This window comes from Diadema antillarum, unplaced genomic scaffold (genome assembly GCF_040938485.1).
Source record: "Diadema antillarum isolate AM-2024a unplaced genomic scaffold, OU_Dant_1.0 scf00000072, whole genome shotgun sequence".
NCBI classification, from domain to species: domain Eukaryota; kingdom Metazoa; phylum Echinodermata; class Echinoidea; order Diadematoida; family Diadematidae; genus Diadema; species Diadema antillarum.
In genome coordinates, this window is record NW_027270961.1 from 983,330 (window position 1) to 1,007,124 (window position 23,795).

The window sequence follows — 23,795 nt, forward strand, 5'->3', positions numbered from 1 at the left end:
CATGTTGTATTTTGAGGTCTGTTAACTTCAGAAAGAGATTAATCATATTTGTCTTGTTCTGATTTTGAAAAAGCGTTTAAAGAGACTTTGATATTGGCAATATACTTCGTGAGCTAATTGCTGATATTCTTGTGTTATCTCCTATGCAGAGGAAGTTCGAGCCTACTCGATTGTGGAGCTGGAAAAGTTGCCTGGTGTTGGCTTTGGATTGACAATATCAGGTAATGACTGACAAGTGGGAATATTACCAACCCAATAGGGGGGCTTCCCTTACCCCCTCCCACTCCCTCCTTCTTTACCCCTCATTTTCACATCCAGGTCCCTCAAGCTCAGGATGGCTGCCCTGACTTATTGTGAGCATGTGGTCAGTGCCAAGGCACAGGAAAGTTTGAATTATCAACCTTCCTCAGATTTTTCTTGTCTTACTTTGTGATGGTTTTCTGTCACCATTGACATCTGGTCTACCTAGGCTGATCAGCCGACCACCTGAAGGCTCAAATTGAGGGCACCTTCTTTCTGAGTGCATTCACTATAGAGAGTTTCTATCCTGAAAATGAATTAGTCATAAAGTTTCATGGTGAAAGAGGGGCCTACATTTCTATCACATTGTGGGCAAAGTGTTACATGCACTGTCACAAAAACATTTATAAAATGCATGTTTTCCTGTGCCATATTGGGGAAGTAGGGTTCATCAAACTATTCATTGTGACATCTGTATTATGCTCCTGTTAATTATATTGGACTGCTTTATCTTTTTCTTTTTTTTCCATAATGATGACAGAAAGTGATAGATTTTTGGCATGAAGTTTGACATTGCATAAATTTGGGTGAGGTCATGGAGGAAGCATCAAATTCAGATCCTCAATGTCATAGAGAAAAAAACAACAACAACACTTTGTCATGATTATGATTATCTGCAAGCCAAAGTTTATCCAGTTTTGTTTAAAAAAAACACAAAAAAACTATCTCTAAAAGTGCCGGGAGTATGACAAACCATGCCCTCCTTTGACTTGACACTTTCTCAGTCAGGAGAGAACACATGTACTTCCTCCTCCAGGGTAAAGTACCCGCCTCTAACCACAGGTTGCTAGGTTACCACTGGTTGCTAAGTTACTCACCACCATCCCATCCACTAGTCCTTAGCCTGATCATCACCACCTGTGTAGGGTGAGGCAGCATCTGCCAGCAGCAGAATACAGTGAAAGGAGATATCTTTGTACCTAGACCCACTCCAAAACATGTGACACAGTTCGTCATACAGGCTTTGTGTCAGAGATTTTTAATTGAAGGAAAATTCCATATCATACTCTAGTTAGTCTCAATCAATTAAGCTAAGTAAAACAAACACAAAGGCAGTATCGAAATGAAAATAAGAGGGTTTATTGAATTTTATAGTTCATGTGTTTTAACATTGTATTAATATAAGTGGCAATTATGTACCGTATGCAAATTAGATATAAAGGTGATGATGTTGTGACCTCACAAGTCAATCACAGACCTACACACAGATCCTTTACTAAATTACCGTTTGTGATATGAAGTTCTGAAAAACAAACTTGTGTCCTTCACACCATTTTTTTTTTTGTGCCAATGTATAAATGATTGCTTTTTACCAGGAAGGGTTGTCGTTGCTGAATTTTTGACCAAAACGTGGTATTGATAATCTTTTGGGCTCAAATTTATGGGAGAGTTCTGACTCAGTGACATCATTACGTCTGGTAAATTGCACATTTTGTTACAACTGATGTCACTATTTTAAGAAAAATTTGTGCAATTTAACAATTTTATACCTCTTTCAATTTAAGTCTGATTTTGTTAAAACTTTTACTATTGCAGCCATTTGATTTTACTCCATTAAGTCAAATTTAACATGGTGGAGTTGGCTGCAGGAAAATGAAGCTCTCCTTTAGTGCCTTACAGCATAGGAGAATGAAAGACTAAAGGTAGTAAATCATGTTTGATAGATTTCACAGAACGTTAGGTTGTTACACTCAGATGTGAAACCACTCTCCAGTGTGGCAAGATGAATGAAAGTGGACTTTGACTCTCAGTTTATTACTGTCAGACTGAAACATGTTTTCCCTAACTTTAAGTGCTAAGTATTGAGATTTTGACAGAGTCATGATAGATTAAACACCCACACTTCTATTACAAGGAGAGAAATTAATCATTGTGTAACCAACCATGCACCAACGTATCGAATGTGAATACCTGAATGATATGCCAGAATAGACACTGTTGTGATGATTCATTCAGAAAGAACTTTATCTTTTCTGCACTGAAGGTCTGGTAGAAATGTCAATTTTTTCCCTCTTTGTTTGTGTAATCTTCATTGTCATGTAGATCATTACATAGAATATCAATAGTGTCTCCTTAACCAGAATTCTGCGAGTTATCGTGGTGTCAGAAGCCATTTTGTTTCGTTAAAATAGGTATACAGCATACTTTTGTGTTTCCTGTTTCCTGGCTGTGTAATATATCATTTGTCACTGTAAGCGGTTTGACAGGAATACAGGATGCTAGCATTGATATCATAATGTCTCTCCCTTTGTGTTCTACCCTGCCTGGTCTGAACGGCAGGAAGTCAACTCCCTCACCTCCTTGGTTCAAAGCTCTCAGAATTGACTCTCTGAGGATTGCTAAATGTCTGGAAAGACTGAGCTAAGTCTTGTCTCACTCATACTTTGTCTGATCCAGCTTTCCTTGTTTGGTTTGAATTAAAGCTACAGTGCGACATATGATGTAATGACATCTAAGAGGGTGATTTCAGTTTCCATCATACTGCATCCAATCCTGACCATTGATAATGGATGTTATTAGCTCCATCTTTATCCAGTAACTTGACAGTTGCAATATTAATGGCTTTCTGTAGCAAGTGTGTTTGGGATCCATGTTGGCACTGTAGGATTCTGGTTCCTGTACTTTATGTCTTTTGTTTTTTTTATTTATTTATTGCAATTCTTTATCCAGAGTAGCCTGATCAGCATGAGATATATAAACAGGATAAACTATTACATTTCAAAACAGTATAAAGTAATCACACACATCAAGTATATAAATAAAATAATATCATACAATCATACAGATTTAAAATAGACTAACTGCCGGTCTTCCTCAGGGCTCTGTTTTCGTAAAAATCCATGAAACATGAACAACAACATCCACAACGGTAACAACACCAACAATAAGAAAACAATTTGTTTAAAAATAGATAATTGTGGCAGATCAGCACGGGACACGTAATACAGTCAAATATAAAAATGAAGTGAACGCACATGTACAAACACCTGGAAACACGATAAGACAAAATAACATCTAGAAAAAGGAAAGGAAATGATTCAGTATTTCCTATTAGGCGGCTGCAACTCATCCCGCTGTTCTACCGCGAGGTAGTGTGTGTTATAAACAGGGGTCCCATTGATTATCAGTACAAGGTTTTTAATTGCCCTCAACACACTTTACAATCAGTTCATTCAATCATGCAACATCTGCTCCTCACAGGGATAAAATATTTGCTTCCTTTCAATATTGTGGCCGAAGCGCATGTACGTTATAGAAAAGATGGGAGAATAGAGGTGATGAGATGCTCCAAGAATGGGTGCTCAACAATTGATCGGGGACAGGGATTAAGCACCCCTTTTATGTGTGTTTAAGGTGGTATTTAAATGATGCTATGCTATTTGTGAAGCGGGCAGGTTCGGGGAGTCTGTTCCAATTTTCTGAGCCTGCATAAACAAAAGATTTTTGATAAAAGGCTGTACGACATTTCGGGAGTCTTAAAAGGAGTTTATCTGTACTACGGGTTACTCTTGATGACACATCGTCGACAAATGAGAATTTCTCATACAGTATAGCAGGAGATAGTTTATATACACATTTGTGCATCAAACAGCAGGAGGACCTATGAAAAATTTGATGTAACTGGGGCCAATTCAGTTTTCTGAAGACCTCCTCAGAGCGGGTTTCCCATGAACAATTCGCTATCATGTATGCTGCTCTCTTATGCAGCCTGTTTAAAATATCATAGTTAGATTCTGATCTGCCAGACCATACATTGCAGCAATATAATATGTGGGGTATTATGTAACCCCAGTATAATTTCATCAATTGAGAATCATTAAGGCAGTATTTAATTCTCCCGATAAGCCCTAATTTTTGTTTCATTGTTGCTGCTACAAACTCAATATGTTTCTTAAAATCTAAATAATGATCAATTATTACACCAAGACATTTTACTTCATTCAGGCATTCCAATACATGCCCATTCATATCAATTGATAGATATTGATCAGGGATAGAGTTCAATCTTTGTCTTGACCCAAGTAACATTACTTTCGTTTTCTTTAAATTCAAAATTAGCCTGTTTCTTCTTATCCATACTTGGGTTTCATTTAATGCCTGGGTGAGTTTACTCTCTACTTCTTCTTTAGATTTTCCTGGTACTGACACGGTTGTGTCATCAGCATACATGTAAATTGAAGCACTTGTGACATAATGTGGAAGGTCATTTATAAATAATGAGAACAAAGTGGGGGCTAGAATGGAGCCCTGTGGGACACCTATGTTAGCTTCCTTTGTTGAGGATATTCCTTTACCAACTGAAACAAACTGTTTGCGGTTTCTTAGATACGATGCAAACCATTTCACACTGTGTGCAGTACAACCGCATGTTTTAAGTTTAGCTAACAAAATAGAGTGATCTACGGTGTCAAATGCACGGCGCAAATCAATGAAAGCAATTCCGTTCATATTCCCTTGGTCTACGTGGCGGGACCATTCGTCAACCATACAAAGTAAAGCAATCTCACAGGAGTGGTTTGGACGAAATCCAAACTGATTTGGTGATAATATATCATTTGTTATCAAATATTTAAGGAAGTTCGAAGCAACAGCTTTTTCAATAATTTTTGAGAGCACGGAAAGAATTGCTATCGGTCTATAATTTTCCACACAATGTTTATCAGCTGACTTTGGAATTGGTTGAACTCTTGCTATTTTCCAGTCTGATGGATACACTCCTTCAGCGAGTGATAAATTTAGTATATGCACCAGTGTACCTATAACATTAGGAGCATTGATTAATCGTTTAAGGAGTTTGACCGATATATCATCATATCCTGTAGCTTTCTTGCATGGAAATTCATTTATCATTTTTACAACAAAGTCTTGTGAAACAACGGGTAAATCATACGTGATATCTTTCTCTGCATAATTGTTGTAATGTGATGATACAACTGACGGAGAGGTTTCATCATCATTAATGTCTTGTACTAGATCGTTAACAGAATCAATAAAATGATTATTAAAACATTCTGCAACATCGTTGGGTTCGGAGAAATCTTTTCCATTTACCGTCAGAGTTATATTTTTGTTTCCTTGTTTATTGGTGATACTCTTTAACACTTTCCATATTGCGTTAGAGTTTGACTGATCACTATCTATAAGAGCTTCCATATAATGAAATTTTGCTTTTTTTAGTTCACATTTCACAGCTTTTTTCAGTGATTTGTATTCAATCCAGTGAGATTGGGAAAATGTTTTCCTAGCCTTTTTATGAAAATGATCACGACGGTTCATTAAGGCAATGATTTCTCCGGTAATCCAAGGGCATGGATTATTTCTCAGCCGTTTCCTTTTATATGGGATGTGCTCATTGACAGTTTTCATGAGTAGGGTGTACCAAAGTTTCCATGCTTCATTTGTTTCACACATACTGTAAATAATGCTGAAGTTTTCCTCAGACAGAGCCTTATAAAACTCTTCACTGTTTAAGTTTTTGTAATCTCTCCATACAATGGTATTTTCAACTGAGTTGGGGCTCTCATCCCCATACACCGTGAACACTAAATAATGATCACTAAATGACGTAGTAAAAACTCCTGAAATACTGTGATTATCTGGATCAGTGCAAAATATCAAATCAATAATAGATTTGGAAGAATGTGTTATGCGAGTTGGGATGTCGACCAATTGATAAAATAAAAATCCTGACATTATCAACTGCAGATTATTTGAGGTACTATCATTCCTGGATGGGGTCATATCACAGTTGAAATCACCAACTATAATAACATCATTGTGCATTTGAGTTACAATATTGCCTACCATATCACTTAATGAATTGAAAAACTCTGGAGATGAATTTGGCGGTCTATAGACAACACATACAGCCAATGGCTTACCACCTTTTATTACTGTTTGTATACAGATTGCTTCAATATCACCTTCAACATTGTTAACACTTTTAATAACCAAAGTATTGCTAACATATATGGCTACACCTCCGCCATGTCTGTTACGATCTTTGCGGATGATCTTGTAATCATTTATATCAATCTCGGAGTCAGCAATTGTATTATCACATTTGGACTCACTTATGGCAATAATATCAAATGGTTTATTTTTTAGACTGAATCTTAGTTCATCAATCTTTGCCGGAAGAGAATTAATATTGATATGTCCTATTTTAAGACCACGACCAGGGATACGAGGGAAGGATCCTTCCTCAAGCTCGTAATATTTACATGAAAACTCAGATTCTACTTTTGTTTGTTCAGTGGAAGAGATTCGATTGGTGTTTTCTACATTGGTCTCTGGTTCAGCAGCCTGTGAGTGGTTTGTAAGCTGTCTATCCAATCTCGGGGGAATACCCGTCCTCTTGGTCGCGTCCACTGACGGCCCGTGATGTGAAAATGTGAAGCCTGGTCTCTAGCGGCGTTGGCGTAGGAGAGGTGCTGTTGCCAATTTCCTTGTTTATCCTGCTGGAATTGCTGTTGTTGCTGTTGTTGGTGCGACCTTGTGTTGGTGATATTCCACTGATGCGTTTCATTCCGGAGGTGCGCGATGATGTTTGTGGCAAAGACGCGGGTTCCAACAGCATTCAGGTGGACGCCATCTCTGTTGATATGCGGATCGGGGCTGATGTTGTCGTTTGCAATGATATCCCATTTGCGCTGATTGGCTAAAACTTTGAGCTCATTGTTGACGGCGTTGATTTTCTGAGACATCTCTCGTGATTCGTTTTTGCGATGAATGATGGTTGACACAGTGATTTTCGTCGAGGGGCTATTTTCGATGACTTCATCTGCGAGGGACGAGATTTTGGCAATGATCTCGTCGGCTCCGTCGTCCACGATGTTGTTCGTCCCTAAGTGCAGAATCATCTCCTTGGGACTTAGAGAGCACGCGTTAGACAGAACGACATCTGAGGCGCTCTCGATCTTAGCTCCCGGGATGGTTTTACACCGGATCCTGCGTGTTTTGGACAGTTTTGATGGCTTTATTGCTTTGACCATAGAATCACCAATTATCATCACATCGACGATTTCCGGGCGTTGATCAGACACCTGGGATTTGGTGTTCATTGTGGCATAACGGGCGCGGTGCTTTTCTCTGTAGTCGTGTAGTTGTCGTTGAAGTTTGTCATCCGTTGAAAGCGAGGGTTGCGAATCCAGGTGGTCAGCTCCCTCCTCAGGTAGGGGCTGCTTGCCGGCTGTATTGTTTGCTGAGTTGGAGTGATTGTGAGACAGGCTCTGGGCGGGATTTTTGTTGCATGACACAAAAGCATCTACTTTCTGGTTCAGCGCGTTCATTTGTTCTCGAAGAGCAGAGAGTGACTCCACGATTGTGCTGCAGCTCTTACAAGACATGACGTTTTGTTCGTTCGAAATCCCACTTTTGTCAAGGGCGGTGTGACTTTTGTTAGGGTCTCGCTTGGTAATGCAGTCAGCTGCACTGGCGCCATCTTGTTTTAATGTAGATCCCATGTTCTCAAAGTCGAATATGTGTACAAAATGACTGCATATCCCCTTTTCAAGGCTTGGGAAGATACGCCCTAGTAAATCAGTCATGTAGCTAATGTAACCATCCTTCCCACTTCCGCCGTATTTTTCATAGGAGCAGTGCAGATGCCTAATGGCTGTTCGTAAGCTCTCAGTTGTCACATACTTGGGCAATTTACATCTGAATTCTTTTCCACCAGGGGTTCCTCGGTAGGAGTTCGTTTTCAGTTTTACCATCTCTGACTTCATATCAAATACACAGTTATTATGTAGGTGAAAGTGATACGGCAGAATTTGTCAAACGGCATACACTTAACACTAGTCTTGTTTAGGGCGAGATCATTACATCGGTCTCACACTCGTATCGTTGCAGATAGTCACGGCACGTCATACTCACTTTACACAAAGTCATGCATCTGGGCTGGGGGACATACGTCTGGGCTGAGAGTCATTCTAGTTTAACGTCAGAGTTTCACAAACAGGTCCACAGACTAGTCCTGGAATTGCACTAAAGATGATCATAATCACGAATCATCATCTGAAAATTGTCGAATCCGGGTAAAAAAGTTCACTCCACAGGCATAAAACAGACAATTCTGGCAAGATTTTGGAGCTCAAATACAATCACGTCCGTCTCCCTTGCAGCGCCCTCATCTTTTGTTATCATCTGTTCTCTTTTCCTCCATGTATTTCTTTTCCGCTATTTTTCTCTTGTTCCGCCATTTTTCTCTTGTTCTGGTCATCAATCTGTTGCAACATTTCCACTACCAGTTATTTCCCGTGCTGCGTGAACAAATTGCACAAGTTCTCAGAGCTCCCCCGCAAGCCGTTAAAGAACAGTTGTGCTATTTTGGGGTCAGTCAAAACTGTGAAGGGGATGGAAAAACCAATTCTCCTTTGTTGTCGCTGAAATGCCTGAGGTTACAACCTTGATAGCGTGGCATTCTATTGTAGTCCTGCCACCCTACAAAACACCGGCCACGGATTCTTCAATCACAGCATCTAATCGGAAATGACATCCAGGCCTGAGTAGCTAGCTACAGTAGGAGGGTGTGGAGTGGGGCCGTCACTAAGAGATGCCAATTTAGTCTATGCATTCTTATTTCGATGGCTCTGTAGTGGGCATTATGCCCATGTTTGTTATCAAAAATCTAATATTTCAGGTTCATTGAAAGTAGCTGTCAGTATTCCATTTCCTTTGTAAAGCAAAAGAGAATATCTTGAAAAGATAGTGTGTGAACTGGTGAATAAGATTAAGCTGTTTATAAAATTTTAGAATATTGCAGAGTGCTGTAAAGAAAGTAGGGGATAACTGTAGGTAACTGTTTTATTCCAAAATTTTAGTTACCAAGACACAAACCAGTCTTAAAGAATGCTGCAGATGTGTAGAGTCATTAACATGACAGTAGAGATATTCCAAAGTTTTGGGAACATAATCTAGATTTTGGAGATTGTTTGATCTTGCAGTATTAGACAGAAGTAAATCCACAGAGGATTTAGCATTTTGTTTGCATGATGTTTGTAGTTATGTTTGTCTGATGTCTGTCTGCAGAAAACTTGCAAAAAACTTCATAATGTAAAGTATGTTATTGCAGATATCGTGTCAGATTAGAGATAGATATTTTATCTATTGGATTTATAAAGGTTTATCATGGTGCAATGCTTTTTTTTTTTTTTCAAAACTGCACTTGACAAGTGTTCATATGATGCTGTCTTGAGCCCATTATTTTAAGTGACATTTTGAAATTTGTACGGGAGGTTTCTCAAAACTATGATTGATTATGTGTAATTGATCTTTGGCTTTAGATTAAGCCAAAGGTTCTGCACTTCTGCTACTCTTACTGAATCTGTTATTTCACAACTGAATAGATACTGACGTGGGTAATGTAGGGTTTTGCATATTTTCCTGAATGCCTGTTCCTGAGCCAGAAGCCATATTGAGATAAGAATCACTGAACTCTAGAGGGTCTTGACCTTTAAAAGCTGCCAAAATGGGGCAATCAGAAGTTTTAATCAAACATTTGGTTCCCTCCTTGACTGAGTATTAAATGCGTGTCATAAAGATTCCTTGTAAGCAATGGAGTAAAGGAAACTTGTGCAGTATGCCAGGATGTTGGGTAGAGATCCTCTGCCAGTAGTCACAGGATGAATGGTCCGGTGTGTTTAGGATGTGCTGTTTGGTTTTCAGCCAGCCAGAGGCATCCTACAGACCCTATACTAGGATGAGTAGATGGATAGATAGCCAAGCATCTTAGGGTGTTGGTCCAGATAGAACACACCTCTTTCAGCAAGGCGATTCATGCCCTCTGGATGTAGTAGCAGGGGGAGGGATGGTAAAGACCAAGGGGTCTACGGGGTCTGATGTCTGCCGAGGATACAGCTGGCTGGTAGAGATTACAGGAGATACGTCAGGAAGTGCAAGGAATGATTAATTGGGGTGAAATTCATTACGTAGGCGATATCCCGCGGCATGATAATGAGGAGTTCAGAAGAAGAGGCTCTAGAAGCTTTAAAATGCATAGTGATGGCTGAGAGATGATAGGATTAGTGAAGCCATTTGTGACATAATTACACCTTACAGAATTGTGGAGTATAATCATAGACTAAATTGAGTGGGAAGGTTAATCAGATCTTCATGAACTGCTCAGGCCAGTGGTGCAGTATGTCTTAAAATGGGAGAACCCCCATTGATGTCATAGTAAAGAAAAAAAAAAGCATGATGATGCTGGATGAAATGTTGAGCAAAACCAGCTGCCTGAAGTAGATTTTGTGATAGTAATAGAATAAGATTGATAGGAAAGATTTATATGATAAGGAAGGGAAATAAATTGAATTTAATGAGGACTGAGGGAAATTTGAAAATTGATGAGTGTTTTTACCCAGTGCAATCTGTTGCCTTGGGTGTATCTCAGTATATTCTGGCATAATCAGAGAAAAATGGGGCCAAGTTTATTATTCACAAGTGTTTTTAATGGTAGGGAATGCTGAACTGTTCTGGTCAGTGATTCTCAAGGTATCGTCAGTGAATGTCTTTTAGTTAGCAGTGCTCTGTACATATAAGATGCAAGGTTGTTTGCCTTCACCTGTTTAGGTTTGAAATCGCACATGTGGAAATCAATACTATATAAACTTGGGTGTAGGCATTGCATAGAGTCTACAATTTCATCTGTCAATCCCACAAGTAACAATGCTAATGAAGGTGTTATCCATAAATATTCTTCGAAATAAAGATAAATGTTGTCTCAATTTTTGCGCTCCTCCTTCAATGGTACATGTGTACCTTTAAGAGATTTCATTTCTTGAAATGTCATGTATCTCATTTTCATACATTTAGTCGAGGACGGGCGGATTTTTCGACAACAAACATTTTCCATAGACACCTGCCCGCATGTACTTACCGGTAACTAGTCTTCAACGGGTTTAAAGGACAAGTTCACCTTCATAAACATAAGGATTGAGAGAATGTAGCAATATTAGTAGAACACATCATTGAAAGTTTGAGGAAAATCAGACAATCCGTTCAAAAGTTATGAATTTTTGAAGTTTTTGTGCAGTACCCGCTGGATGAGAAGACTACTGCAGTGTATGAATAACTTAGATGTCACATGCGTACAACAATATAAGGAAAATATAGAGAGAATTTCTCAAAATTCCATCTTTTGAAAAAAGTACACATTCCCCTGACTCGTTACCGATAAATGTTATGGGTAATATTACTCCCCCTGCCTTTAGAAAGAGGCACGTCAATTGCTCTTTTATTATGCGAAAAAAGTGAAAATATGTTGAATTTTCTTTTATATTTTCTTTATACAGTTGTACGCATATGACTCACAAGCTGTAGTAGTCTCCTCATCCAGCGGTTCCAACACAAAAATTTAAAAAATTCATAACTTTTGCATCGATTGTCCAATTTTCCTCAAACTTTCACTGATGTGTTCTACTAATATTGTTGCATTTTCTCAATCCTTATGTTTATGAAGGTGAACTTGTCCTTTAAGAGAATCTGTGATCGCAAACTAAATGTCTACATATGTATGTTATATGTGACAATAACTTTTTACATTTAGATATTTTGAATGATGTATGGTAATTGACCTTCGTTAACCTGCAAGCCTTTTGCACCCATTTAATCAGGTGGAATTGACAAAGATGGCAGACCGAGGGTCACCAACATGCGTCCAGGGGGCGTGGCTCACCGTAGCGACCTGCTCCAGACCGGTGACTTCATCACTGCTGTCAACAACGTGAAGACGGCGACCCTACGACACGATGAGGTCATCATGCTACTGAAGAACGCCGGAGACAAAGTGGCGCTTGAGATTGAATACGAGCTTCCAAGTTACAGTAAATAAATATCTCTTTCAGTAGACCACTATACATTGTAGCTAGTCAGCAAGTAAAGAGGTACCATCTCACATTTGATAACAGTTACAGGTACACTCAATATGACCAAACAAAAACGATTTGATATAAACCTCAATGGTCCATATGACCTCAATAATTGATGTACATTGTACTGGAGCATAGGGGATAGTACTCCATAAGACTCTAATGTCAGGTGTTGCAGCATGAATCTGTGTAAGTATGCCAGGAAACAAAGTGTCGCACCGTGTTTCACAGGTGTGTGATGAAAGTCACAGTTGTTTTCAGAGACTTACCTTGGAGCGGGTTGTAATCTTTCTTTCTTTCTTTTTTTCTTTTTTGTGGTATGTCATGCCACTACTTGCGTCCATCACAGCATACGATCCAAAATTAAGCAGGATGTATCAGCGAGATTACTCACTGAATTGCTGATCAAACCCGACCATTTCCTATGAGGTCACTGCAGAGAATGTGAAATCTCGCCAAGTGTTGCTCTTGTTGGCTGAAATATTCAGGTCATAGTGTTATGAGCCAATGGAGATTCCTTCTTTTTGGTCACATGGTTCAATGCTGCTGCTGGAGCAGAACTTTTTACATCAATCTATTTCTTATTTCTCATGTAATGCTGCAGAATTCTTCCCAATATCACTTATGCGACTTGTTTCATACAAACTTACTTCAATATCTCGTGCAGATTTAAAGTCAGGTTAATTGATGGGAATACCAATGAAACAGAGCAGCATATCATAAAAACAAAACAAAACTTAAAAGCATATCAAAATGAAATGAACAACAACAACAAAAGAAAACTGAGTATATATGCAATATATCATGTCAAAGGTGTTTCCTTGCAATATTCATCTTTCTTCATGTGCTATTAATAAACTACTCTAATCCAAATATATCCAGGTATTTGTGGCACATTGACTAGAAGATGGTAACATTATTGAAAGACAACAACAAAAAGGCTCCATTGAAATGAAGTATTCAGCATAAGGGGATAGTGCAGTGTGAAGAAGTCATGATAAGTTAGTTTTATGAAAATTCAGTATATTTCAGTCACAATCACTGAACATGTTTTGACTATTTTCCAGCCCCCATCAACACAGCTTCAGGCTACTCCAAGACTCTTGACATCAGACTTGCCAAGGAGGAGGGAAGCTACGGGTTCACCGTGAGGGGCGGAGTCAATGCTAACGGCATGAAGACACGCCCACTCATCATCACTCACATCAGGCCAGGCGGCCCAGCTGATAGGTAGGATTTGACTTTTGATCACATTCATTCTCGACAACGGAGGCAAACTCCGCCTCCTACCATGTTATCCATCTCAAGCAGGTCTTTGTAAACACCACTCTGAAGCTGTCATGACAGAACATGTCAGGAAAACATCTCAGATCTAATTCATCTCTTTTTTGAAGTGGCAGTAAGTGGGTCTGTTCACATGCACAATGTCGGATTCTTTCTTAACTCAGTATGAACAGACCCAATTACTTTGATTCAGAACAAATTATTTTCAGTGCATAAACATGTCAGCTTTGCAAAGCATCCTAGTACATGCCCACTCATTTACAGCTAATCGTGTAGCAGACACCGAGTGCATTTATCAACTCACTTCTGGTGAGGAATTAAGGTTTCCAAACAAGTTTCGGGGAGTTTTGAGCAGGTGATAAATGCAAAGCTGTATTGATTGTGGGGTTAGAAACATGTTTCTGAAATGCCGAAAAAAAGTTTGATTGAGCTAGTAGAACTGTGAAATGAAAAGTTGCTTTGAAATGCGTTTACAGCTCAGACCTGCACATGCCAACCACTGCCAACTACACATCTCTGCTCCTTGTATCGAACCGAGCAATGGAGCTGTACAGTGACAAGGTTTACCAGCAAAAATATGACTTCTTGAGAGTAGGGATGTATTTTGGAATGAAAGTGTTTTGAATAATCAAAATCAATGCATACTGCCTTTGAATTTCATACAATAGATATAGTTGGATAGAATTGGTCCTGAGAATGGGTCTTGGAATGTGTTGGTGGCACAGCAGGCATGAATATTTGTGACAAACAGGATGAATTGTGGAAAGATTGATGGTGTAATATGGAACCATAGTCCTTATAAAGGACCAACAAGAGGGAAGCTATAACCTGTTAACAATAGTTTACATCCTCCAGGGACCTGTCCTGCTATTATTGTGAGCTTCAAATCATCTCAGCTGTCATTTCTATCAAACCTAAGAATGTGTTTCAAATTAATGTGTCATTACCCTGTCATAAGAATTCACAACAGCATCCATCATACTTATTTGACCTTTGACCTGTGTAGAGAGGGGTCGCTGAAGGTCGGTGACAGGCTGGTTGCTGTGGAGTCCACCAATGTCAGCCAAGCATCCCACATGGAGGCCATTAACTTTATACGGAGGGGTGGCAGCAGCGCTGTGATGCGATTTGAGTATGATGTATCCATCATGGGTGAGTGGGGATGATGTAGTTCGTGATATATGGTTACCATGGCAATGCTCTTAATGTGAGACATTCTGGTCTAGGTCATTGCTTAAGAGATCAATTGTCAGTGTATGGATGGCATTGTGTGAGATGATGAAGTGGGTACAGGGAAAATCTTTTCCCTGTTTATTTCTAGTTCTTGCTCCTGAGAAACAGAGTGAAATTTTGCTTACCGGGTACCCCTGAGTCCTGAAATAGCCTGCAGGCCTTCAAAGAGTTGTTGATAATGAAAATGAATAAATGAAATAAAAGAATGCATTGTCATCATCACCTTTCTCTCTTCCATATAATTTCTAATATTGAAAATGTTCTCGAAACACTTATCAAAGTGTGATTGGAATAGAAAACTTAGCTGAAAGTTTGGAAGGATATTATTTTTGTAGCACAACAAACAACTTAATGCCCTTGTCGGCTTGATAGAATGGCAAAGACAGTCTGCCAAGATGGAGTAACCAAGAGCTAAAAAGTAACACTTAGTCAAGCAGAAATCTTAAGAAAAAGGGTAGTATTTTTGGAATGATGAGATCTTTGTCAGTTTTCCACTCCTACCCCGCCTTCTCTGTCCCCACCCATCTTTTCATGCACAATACCAGGATGTGTTCTAATATATGATACTGACTAATGAAAGATTGCTGAAGTACCCTTTTTAAAGGTCATGTACAGCCAAACAATTCCACTGTAGCGAGTTGACGAGTCTAAAATGTGAAGGAGGTAGGACTCATCATAGATGACATGAAAGGACAATGTTAATCCCAGAAATTTCAAGGGAAATGAAGGGTGTTATATTTGATTCAGGGTCATAGCAGGTGTCTGAACTTACTACGTGACTCCCCTCACCCCTGTTCGAAGAAAAGTTGAAACTCTTCTGTCATACCTTGTGTTCTTTGATGGAAATGTGATGCGTTACACATTCGACTCGCACACATGTTTGTCAGAGTTCCTTCCAAGTGCATTAACCTTCAGTCCTGTGCCTTTATCTGACAGTTGATCAAACAGATGTGAAAGTTATCAATGTGTTGACACTAACCTCCTGCCTACCCCATAATAGAATCTGTTGGTGTAGAACTCAAGAAGAAGGCAGTGATAACTAGGCACCCTTTACCTGTCATCATACGCTGTGATGTTTTAGATACATCCTTTTTTCTTCTTTTTATAAACATCAGTTTATTGCCCTGATGGTTCAGTGACATGATTCTGGAGGTTTTTTGTCTCTGTGGTACTAACAATGTAAATAATACTAACAGCGTCTCTCTGTCTGTATCGGTCTTTCCTGCCTAACGCTAACAGTGATGTGTTTCAAGGTACCAAAACATATCCTCATCATATTTTGTATGTTCACCTTTGTTTTGAGTTTAGTATCTGTCTGTCTGTCTGTCTGTCATTTTGTATACCAGGATGTCAAATTGCATGCAGTAGATTCATGGAAAATCCTCTTACTTTTCATGCTAAAAAACAATCAACAGTTCATGTTGGTAATATGTAGTCAACCTAGAGACCTAGATTGCTTTGTCAAATGCAGTCTATAATTTTTTTTTTTCTGCTTGGGAAAACTTTTCCAAATAATAATGTTATGTCATCCATTAAAAGATTATTTTATTTTGTTGTTTTTCCTTTTAAATAGAGAGAAACATAGCAAATCCCCCCTCCACACACACAAAACAAAAACCCAGAGGAAAGGATTCATACTACATATCGTGACTTAAACTATAGCGTGCCGGAAATCATAGTCCTATTCTAGGCCATAGGAAATTAGGGCAGCGTAAAAAAAAAATGGCAAAGAAAGATTCTGTGATCTCATGTGCACTTTATATGTGTGTGGGGAGTATAGGGCATCCAAAGTAATAGTCATCACTCAGTCAGTTAGTCTTTTTCAAGGCTGAATGAAACACATTTCACGTTAAGGCATCATTATGTTATGTTGATATGTTATTACATTAACTTAGATATGATATGAATGATGCAACAGTGATCAGTGAAGTTCAATGCAATGCATACACCTAGCATACAGGGCTTCCTAAACTTGAGCAAATACCTTTGATGATGCCATGGCTGTTAAATATTCATGGAGTAACTTCTTCTTTGGTATACCAATTATTCTTAAATTCACATTAGTTTTCAATTCTTAGTATTCTTCTCTCATAATTCAATTATTATTTTGAATATTTAAGAGTCTCATACATGTATGTGGATTTCCTTGTTGATATAACTTGCAAACCAAAACTTGCATTTCACAGAATCTTTAACATTTACATGTACACTTTGTACATAGTTTCAGCCATGGGAACTAATTGTGTGATGTCAAAAGTATGATTGTTTGAACATGTGGGCATTTAATCCAAGTCATGCATGTCAGTCATGGGTCTTGTTACATTCCAGCAAACTTTCAGTAGACTTGAAAGTGTTCATTTCATCACACACTGTCTTTCGGAGATCTGTTTAAATGACTCTGTCTGTTTTGATCCTCATACGGGTGGAATCCCCTCCCTCTTACCAATGAAAATGAGGCACATAACTGTCATTGTGTCCTTTGTTCCTTTTTGGGGTTATTAAACATGTGTATGATGCTTGCACACTCTGCAGCAGGGGCCGCAGAATGGGGAGTGGTCTTTCAACAAAAAAATTATCAGAAAAAAAAAAATCGGAAAAAAAAAAAAATCGGAAAAAAAATCCACGACTTTCTGAAGATTCCATCCTTAAATTTTTCCTGACCTGCCCTTATGTAGCAGGAGAATAGCCTGATTCACAAGAGATATTGAGTAGTAATGATTTTTTTTTGTCAAAGAAAACATTAAAAAATTGTCAGCTGTCATATATTTGCAAAATAAGATTGCTTTTACACATTAGCATGTTTCATATCAGTGTCTTGATATTTATTTAGATCGGTGCATGATATTCTTGGCCCTTATGATGAGTGATATTACTGATTAACAGATAAGGATTGAGAAAGACCACTAATCTGTGTGTGTGAGAAAGTGACTGAACTGGTGAAGTAATGACATGCTAACAGCACTGTGAATCATCTGCGTGAGATTGGTATATTTGATACCAGTGTCTGTCATAATTAGATTTGATCTCCAGACATAAAAACTCTCATTTCATGTATTTTCATCACTAAATTTGATTTCCTTTGCAGGGGATCAAAAATTGGAGAAGTATGCTTGGTTCTAAAATAAGAAATGTCCATTTATTGACCAGGCAATTCATGATGGCATCATGATGAAAACTGCAAAATCCAAGCAAGTGTAAATGATGCATCGGAAGGCTATTTTGGAATTGTGAAGTTTGTTATAAAGTCTGATATCTGTGCCAAAGAGAAGTAGAAGAAACTGACAGCATGTCTCAGCTTGGATGTGGCGCGTTACAAATGACAGTTCAATCATCCAGGCAAATTGAGTTATGTATTTCATGCGAGATATCAAACCTTCCAGGTGGCAGTCTTACTCAGGTTAGAGTGTTGACAAGGGTCTGCCTTTCAGCCTAATGCAAGGGGGAAATTGGTCATGGATATTTGATAAAGCCAGTGGATATAGAAGGCCCCCCCCCCCCCCAAAAAAAAAGGAAAAAGAAAAAGAAAAAGTTGAATGATCTTGTGGCACAGAGCAAGGCAATATAGTTGGATCAATGACTGCTATATTTGATATCTGCAAATATCCATTTATCAGCAAGCTGTAGTATTCAGTTTTCAGGGAAGTAAGTGAAGCAGCATCCTGGATGACTTGAGTTTAACCACAAAACTACACTGCATCACAGTGGGATTCTTTCACTTCCAAGTCCCCTCTTGCAAACAGTAGTTACAATTTGTGTCTTTATTATTGGGCATCAATACACTGAACATCAGAATTCAAAGATAGTTCAAATTGTTTTAAAGGGAAAAATATAATAGTAATTTTTGAAGCTCTTACTTCATTTGTTTTTGAATGCTTTTGGTGTCTCTTTCACAAGGTAGCTGCTGAGAGATAGAGTCTAATTAGAGCTTACATTATGATAAAAATGTATTACTTTAGACTGTAAAAATGTGATAAACTTATGTAGTAGTTTTCATTTCAACCACAGTAAACTATTCTTTTTTTATTTCGATTTCAGTTCAATTTCTTGTTTGTCTGAAGGTATAGTTTATTATTAGTCTTCAAGATGCAAATTATACCTTCATTTGGTGCATCATAAATTAAAAATACAGAGAAATTTCTGATCTAGCGTGAGCAGAGAAATCGAACATAGGGTTTCATAGTTTTATTTTCTTTTAGAGATTTCCCACTTAAGAAGGCTATTGGCCAGGGCTGAGGGATTCTAGCTTTAAAGGTAATGGACCAAGACCCTGGGATTTAAAGTGAGATTCTGAATCATGGTTGACTAAAGCAGCTAATCTCCTCCATGTGACCAAATTTGCCCAAACAGCTCCTCAGAATCTTTGAATCATGCAAGCGAGGGAGTTTGTCCCAACTCAGATTTCTTTGTTTGACCTTGTTAGATGGGCATTAGGGAGTAGGGTCAGTGTGTCAATCAAAGGAGAAAAAGACCAGCAGTAGTATCCCATCACTATCATATCTACCAATGTCTTAAATCGGCAACACTCTACCACAACCACCTAACTTGGGCCACAGGCCTTTTTACCTAAAGTTTGCTAGGAAATGTAACGTGCTGTGAAGACTTTGATAGAATGCAAACATTGCATCTGATCATAGCCGTCTACCAGTAATTTAAAGAGTAAGGTTGAAGGCTGCAATCAAGACTATCATAATACATCTCTTCCACCTCTGTCTCTTTAAATTCTCTGAATCATTATCGACTGAAGCTAGCCCTCATTTTCTCTAATCCTCCTTCTTAACCGATAATGCAGGAGAAATTTTTGACTCTCACTTCGGTCTGAAGTTTCAAGGTCTCTTGTACACTCTATTTTCGTCAATGAATCACCGCTGCCTACATAGTGCCCTTAGGTTTCCACAAACAAATCAACAACACTCACCAAAAATGCATATAAGAAGTTAGGAGTAGCTATAAATATTTTATAGACCATTAAACTAATTTTTTGCTCTTTGGAGAAATTGCCTGCCACTAATGACTCCCTCAAGATGGAGGAAGTAATTTTGACTCTCATCTGCATTTTCATCTACTTCTGCACACTATGATCAATTTGCGAATAAAATCACACTTTCCGTTTTCCACTGAATGACTCCATCAAATCAGACACTATGCGTTTATCAGCAGACGCTGGAGTTTATGTGCCATTAGTGAGACATTGTAGAAAGTTGAGTAAATTCTGAAGTGGGTGATAACTCTCCTTTGTATGCTAGCATCATACATAAAGATACTGGTAAAAAGTAGTTTTTATCGTCAAATGAACAGAAAGTCAGCTTCCAGTCAAGTTTTAAGCATGCTGTGATTCATAAAACTGACCAAATGTAACAAGAAATCCTCACTCTCACAACTTTGGTCCATGCTTTTCTATGAGCATCGACCTGTGCCCATGATGTTACATATGTGGGACTACATACTGCAAACATTTTCAGCACGTACATGTAGGTACACAGTCCTTTCCAACTCACCTGTTTCCCCAAAGATATAAATCACCAAATGATAACAAGTTATTTTCTGGAAGCTGGACTATCAAACAAGGTGAAAATCTGTAAATTTACTTACATTAGAATTAATCAACCAGTTGCAAAGTGTAGCTTAAGTGTCCTGTCAGAATAAAGTGAATACTTGACATTAGCTGCCAATATGAGGTTAGCATAGAAAAAGTGTATACAGTTTTACAGTGGATGCTATTAAGTCCCTGGTTGCCCAAACACTACAAAACAAACACATAACTCTATGGCTGAATGAACATTGAGTCACTAGATTAAACTTGGCTGTTAGAAGTTGAGTGTCTTTGTGAAGTATTTGCATAAAGGATGATGCAGACTCTTGTGAAGGTTGTAACAAACATTGACATTTTACAAAACAAGGGCAGGAAGGGGCCTCAGACAATGAAGCATGTAAGATTGCTTTGTGAATATCATACACGGGGGATGAAATATTTCCTGCTAAAAATAGGCAAATCAAATGCCTGCAGTAAAATGGTAGGGAAGAGTAGGAAATATTTTCAGCTTGATGTAGGCAGCCATCCAAAATCTGATGTGCCAGCTATGACCAGATTAAATTTGGTAAATGGTCGAGAAAATAGCCCTAAATTAGGCATGTGGCTAGACTGGTTTTTATTTAGAGCAGAGTATCCTAGAGATGGAGTCGATAATGTGGTTAACCAACACACCCACATTCAATGAGCAATCAGAATCTATGAGCAAGACAAAGAGATGTAGAGATGGGTTACCAGTATAGGTGATCTTAATAGAATCTATAGGCCTACACCCTTGTTCGCTAAACTTTGTAGCCTTTATTCATTAAGGTGGTTTAAATTTAGTCCATGGTTATGCAAATTTCTACTGCGTAAATGCTCGTGACAGATCACACATGCCAGCACACATCCAGTGATGACCGCACGTTGATACTCATGGGTGAAAGGTTTTGTCCATGGACTAAATTTAAACCAAGGTTCGACTTCAACCACCTCAGTGAATACAGGCCTACATGTTGTTAACATGAAAAACTAAAAATGATGATATATATATATATATATATTCATCTTCAACTTATTATTATATTACTTAATCACTTTCCATGTGTATAGGCTTTTTGTTATGTAATATGTTCTTGTAATGTTTTTTTTTTCCTTGTTGAATCTCTCTATACCTGACAGTTTGCAAGTTTATCCTCTTACTTGTATTTTGATAATCCATCTGTCTATCTATGAGTGTCCATCCAATTTTTTGTTTATTTTTTCTGTGTGTATCTCTGTCTACCCTCTCTCTCTTTCTCTCATTAACTACCCCCCCCCCCAGTAATCCTCCAATACAACTCATCTATGCTGTAGTAAGACAGATGAGTCAGACTTTCCGACCTGAGCGAGGGAAATTACCACTTCCATACATTCATCACTTTGACTTGCTTTAAAACCCGTGTTTGACAAGACTTCAACTCCACGTGGTCATCGCCTTATCCACCTCTGGTTTCTAGGTGGCTCATTGAAAGCTACCAGTTGTACTATTTCTGTGTCACAATTTCATCTGAAATGAAGATGGATGGGTGCATAATTGACTTTAATTTTGATAATTGTTTTGGATTGTTTGTTGGCAAAGGTCCTCAGAGGAGAAACAGGAAAGAAAGATGAGAATTATCTTGCCATCTGTGATGTCTGTAGGATTTCTCTCCCCACCCCCTCTCTCTTCCCTCTCTCTTTGTATTTCTTGTCTTTTTGTTGAAGCCCATCAGTGATTGATCGTCATCAGTGATTGTACTTCCATTTTTCTGTCATTTTGATAAAATACCTCTCCTTTTTTTGCTCTCATTATTTTTGATATAGCATGCCAAAATATATGTTTGTTGCTATTTTTTTATCAGGATGATTTCAATACCCATTATGTCTTGCCACCTATTTGCATGGAAAGGTTTGAGAATATTTTTTATTTTTTGCCAGAAGGATTGTAGTAAAAGGTTGTGATCACCATTTGAGAATATCTGTGGGTCTTTCCATCATTATTTGATTCTCTGTCGTAGTACTTTTTGTCTCCATTTTCACATCTGGATATCCCTCACCCTCTGTTAATGTTTATGGTAGCTTCCTGTACCTCTGTAGGCCTGTGGTATACCTCTCCTCCCTAGAGATGGCATTGTTGTAGCCTCATCACTTTCCGCTTTCTGTCCTCGTCCTTTCCACCCCCTCTGCCCCATCAGGATCCTGTCAGAATGGTGTCCATGCATCAAATCAAACTACTAGAAATGCACCCACGCATGTTGATAAGCACAGAAAGTAGATGACTAGACTATACTAGAAAGAAAATGAATTGTAATCTTCGTCTTGTTTTGAGCTTCACTCATAGTTTCTCCTGGGTCTTTGAATGTCTTTTTGCTTGTGGTAATTTGTAGGCCTCGTCTTTTCCGGAAATGTCTGATGAATTGTTTAAAGGTAAAAATCCCCCATCAAATTAGTTTGTGTGAATTGAAGCAGAAAATAAAAGGGACACAACTGTAAAAGTTTCAGCAAAGTCTGATAAAATTGAAGAAAGTTATGATTTTTTAAAAAGTTTTTGATTATTCTAACTTGCTCAAACTTTTACTGTCCTGCTCCTCTCATTTTTCTGTTTCTATTCGCATAAACTAAATTTCAGGGTGGAGTGTCCCTTTGAATATAATGACTCTAGCCCCTGATGGGCATTACAAAAACTATATTTCCCACTTGCTGACATTGCTATTCTGACAAGTACACCCATGCTTTGAATAGACAAGTGCTCATTCATGTCACTTGCCTAAAAATGAAATGTGCTTGCCCTGGCCAAGTGGACAAAAGGATTTGTAGTATCTTGTCCTTGGTTGTGAAGACATGAGACTTAAGTCCTTCTACCTTTATTAAGACCTGTCCTGTAAGATGTGTGAGCAGAGAGGGATTAAGCACAGCCATAAACACCTATTTCCTCTTGTGTATTAAGTGATAATTTTCATATAATTGGCCAATTCAAGAAGCTCCTCTTACTGCCTTGTGGCTGTAAGAACCTATAAAAGACTTTTTTTTTTCAGCTTGATTGAAGAGAAACAAAATAATGCCTGTAATCCTGAAAAGGAAACACATTATAATAAGGATTATCTCTGGATTTCTGATGGGTTATATGAGAGTATGAAGATGATAAAAAGGAACCTGTTGAAAAGTCAAGAACAAAAGGATTACTAGGATTTGTTTTGATCGTGAATGACTACAGAACCCCTTGTCTGATACCAGGCTGCTGGATTATTTTAAGATGTAATTAGATTTTTCCGTTTACAAGTTATTGTCTAATCTACATGAATTAGACAATGCAGGCATATCTGTTCTTTATCAGTACTATGTCTTGCTGTGGTGTGCAAACTATACTGTCACATTTGCTACATTAATTTTAAACAAGGCACAAGTAATACATGTATGTGGTTAAAATAGCCATACTTTTAATAGTGGAAATACATAACCAATGCTTGTTGGGATGAACTGTTAAGGCATTGTCTTGTACCTGTCAAACTGTAGACCACATTGTTCTGCTGTGACTCCATGTTGAATGTTAGCATGATGCACATATTATACTCCTGTACTGT

The 23,795-nt window shown here is 38.3% G+C and overlaps 1 protein-coding gene across 1 annotated transcript in view; it reads left to right on the forward strand.

Annotated features, from left to right (window-relative positions):
• The window catches only part of LOC139717180 (glutamate receptor-interacting protein 2-like), a 55,639-nt gene that overhangs the window by 18,162 nt on the left and 13,682 nt on the right, over positions 1-23,795 (forward strand). Inside the window, exons 3-6 of the mRNA XM_071628681.1 lie at positions 150-221; positions 11,916-12,125; positions 13,238-13,400; positions 14,461-14,606. Of these exons, the coding sequence (XP_071484782.1) occupies positions 150-221; positions 11,916-12,125; positions 13,238-13,400; positions 14,461-14,606 (591 nt within the window). The remainder of the gene's footprint in view (positions 1-149; positions 222-11,915; positions 12,126-13,237; positions 13,401-14,460; positions 14,607-23,795) is intronic.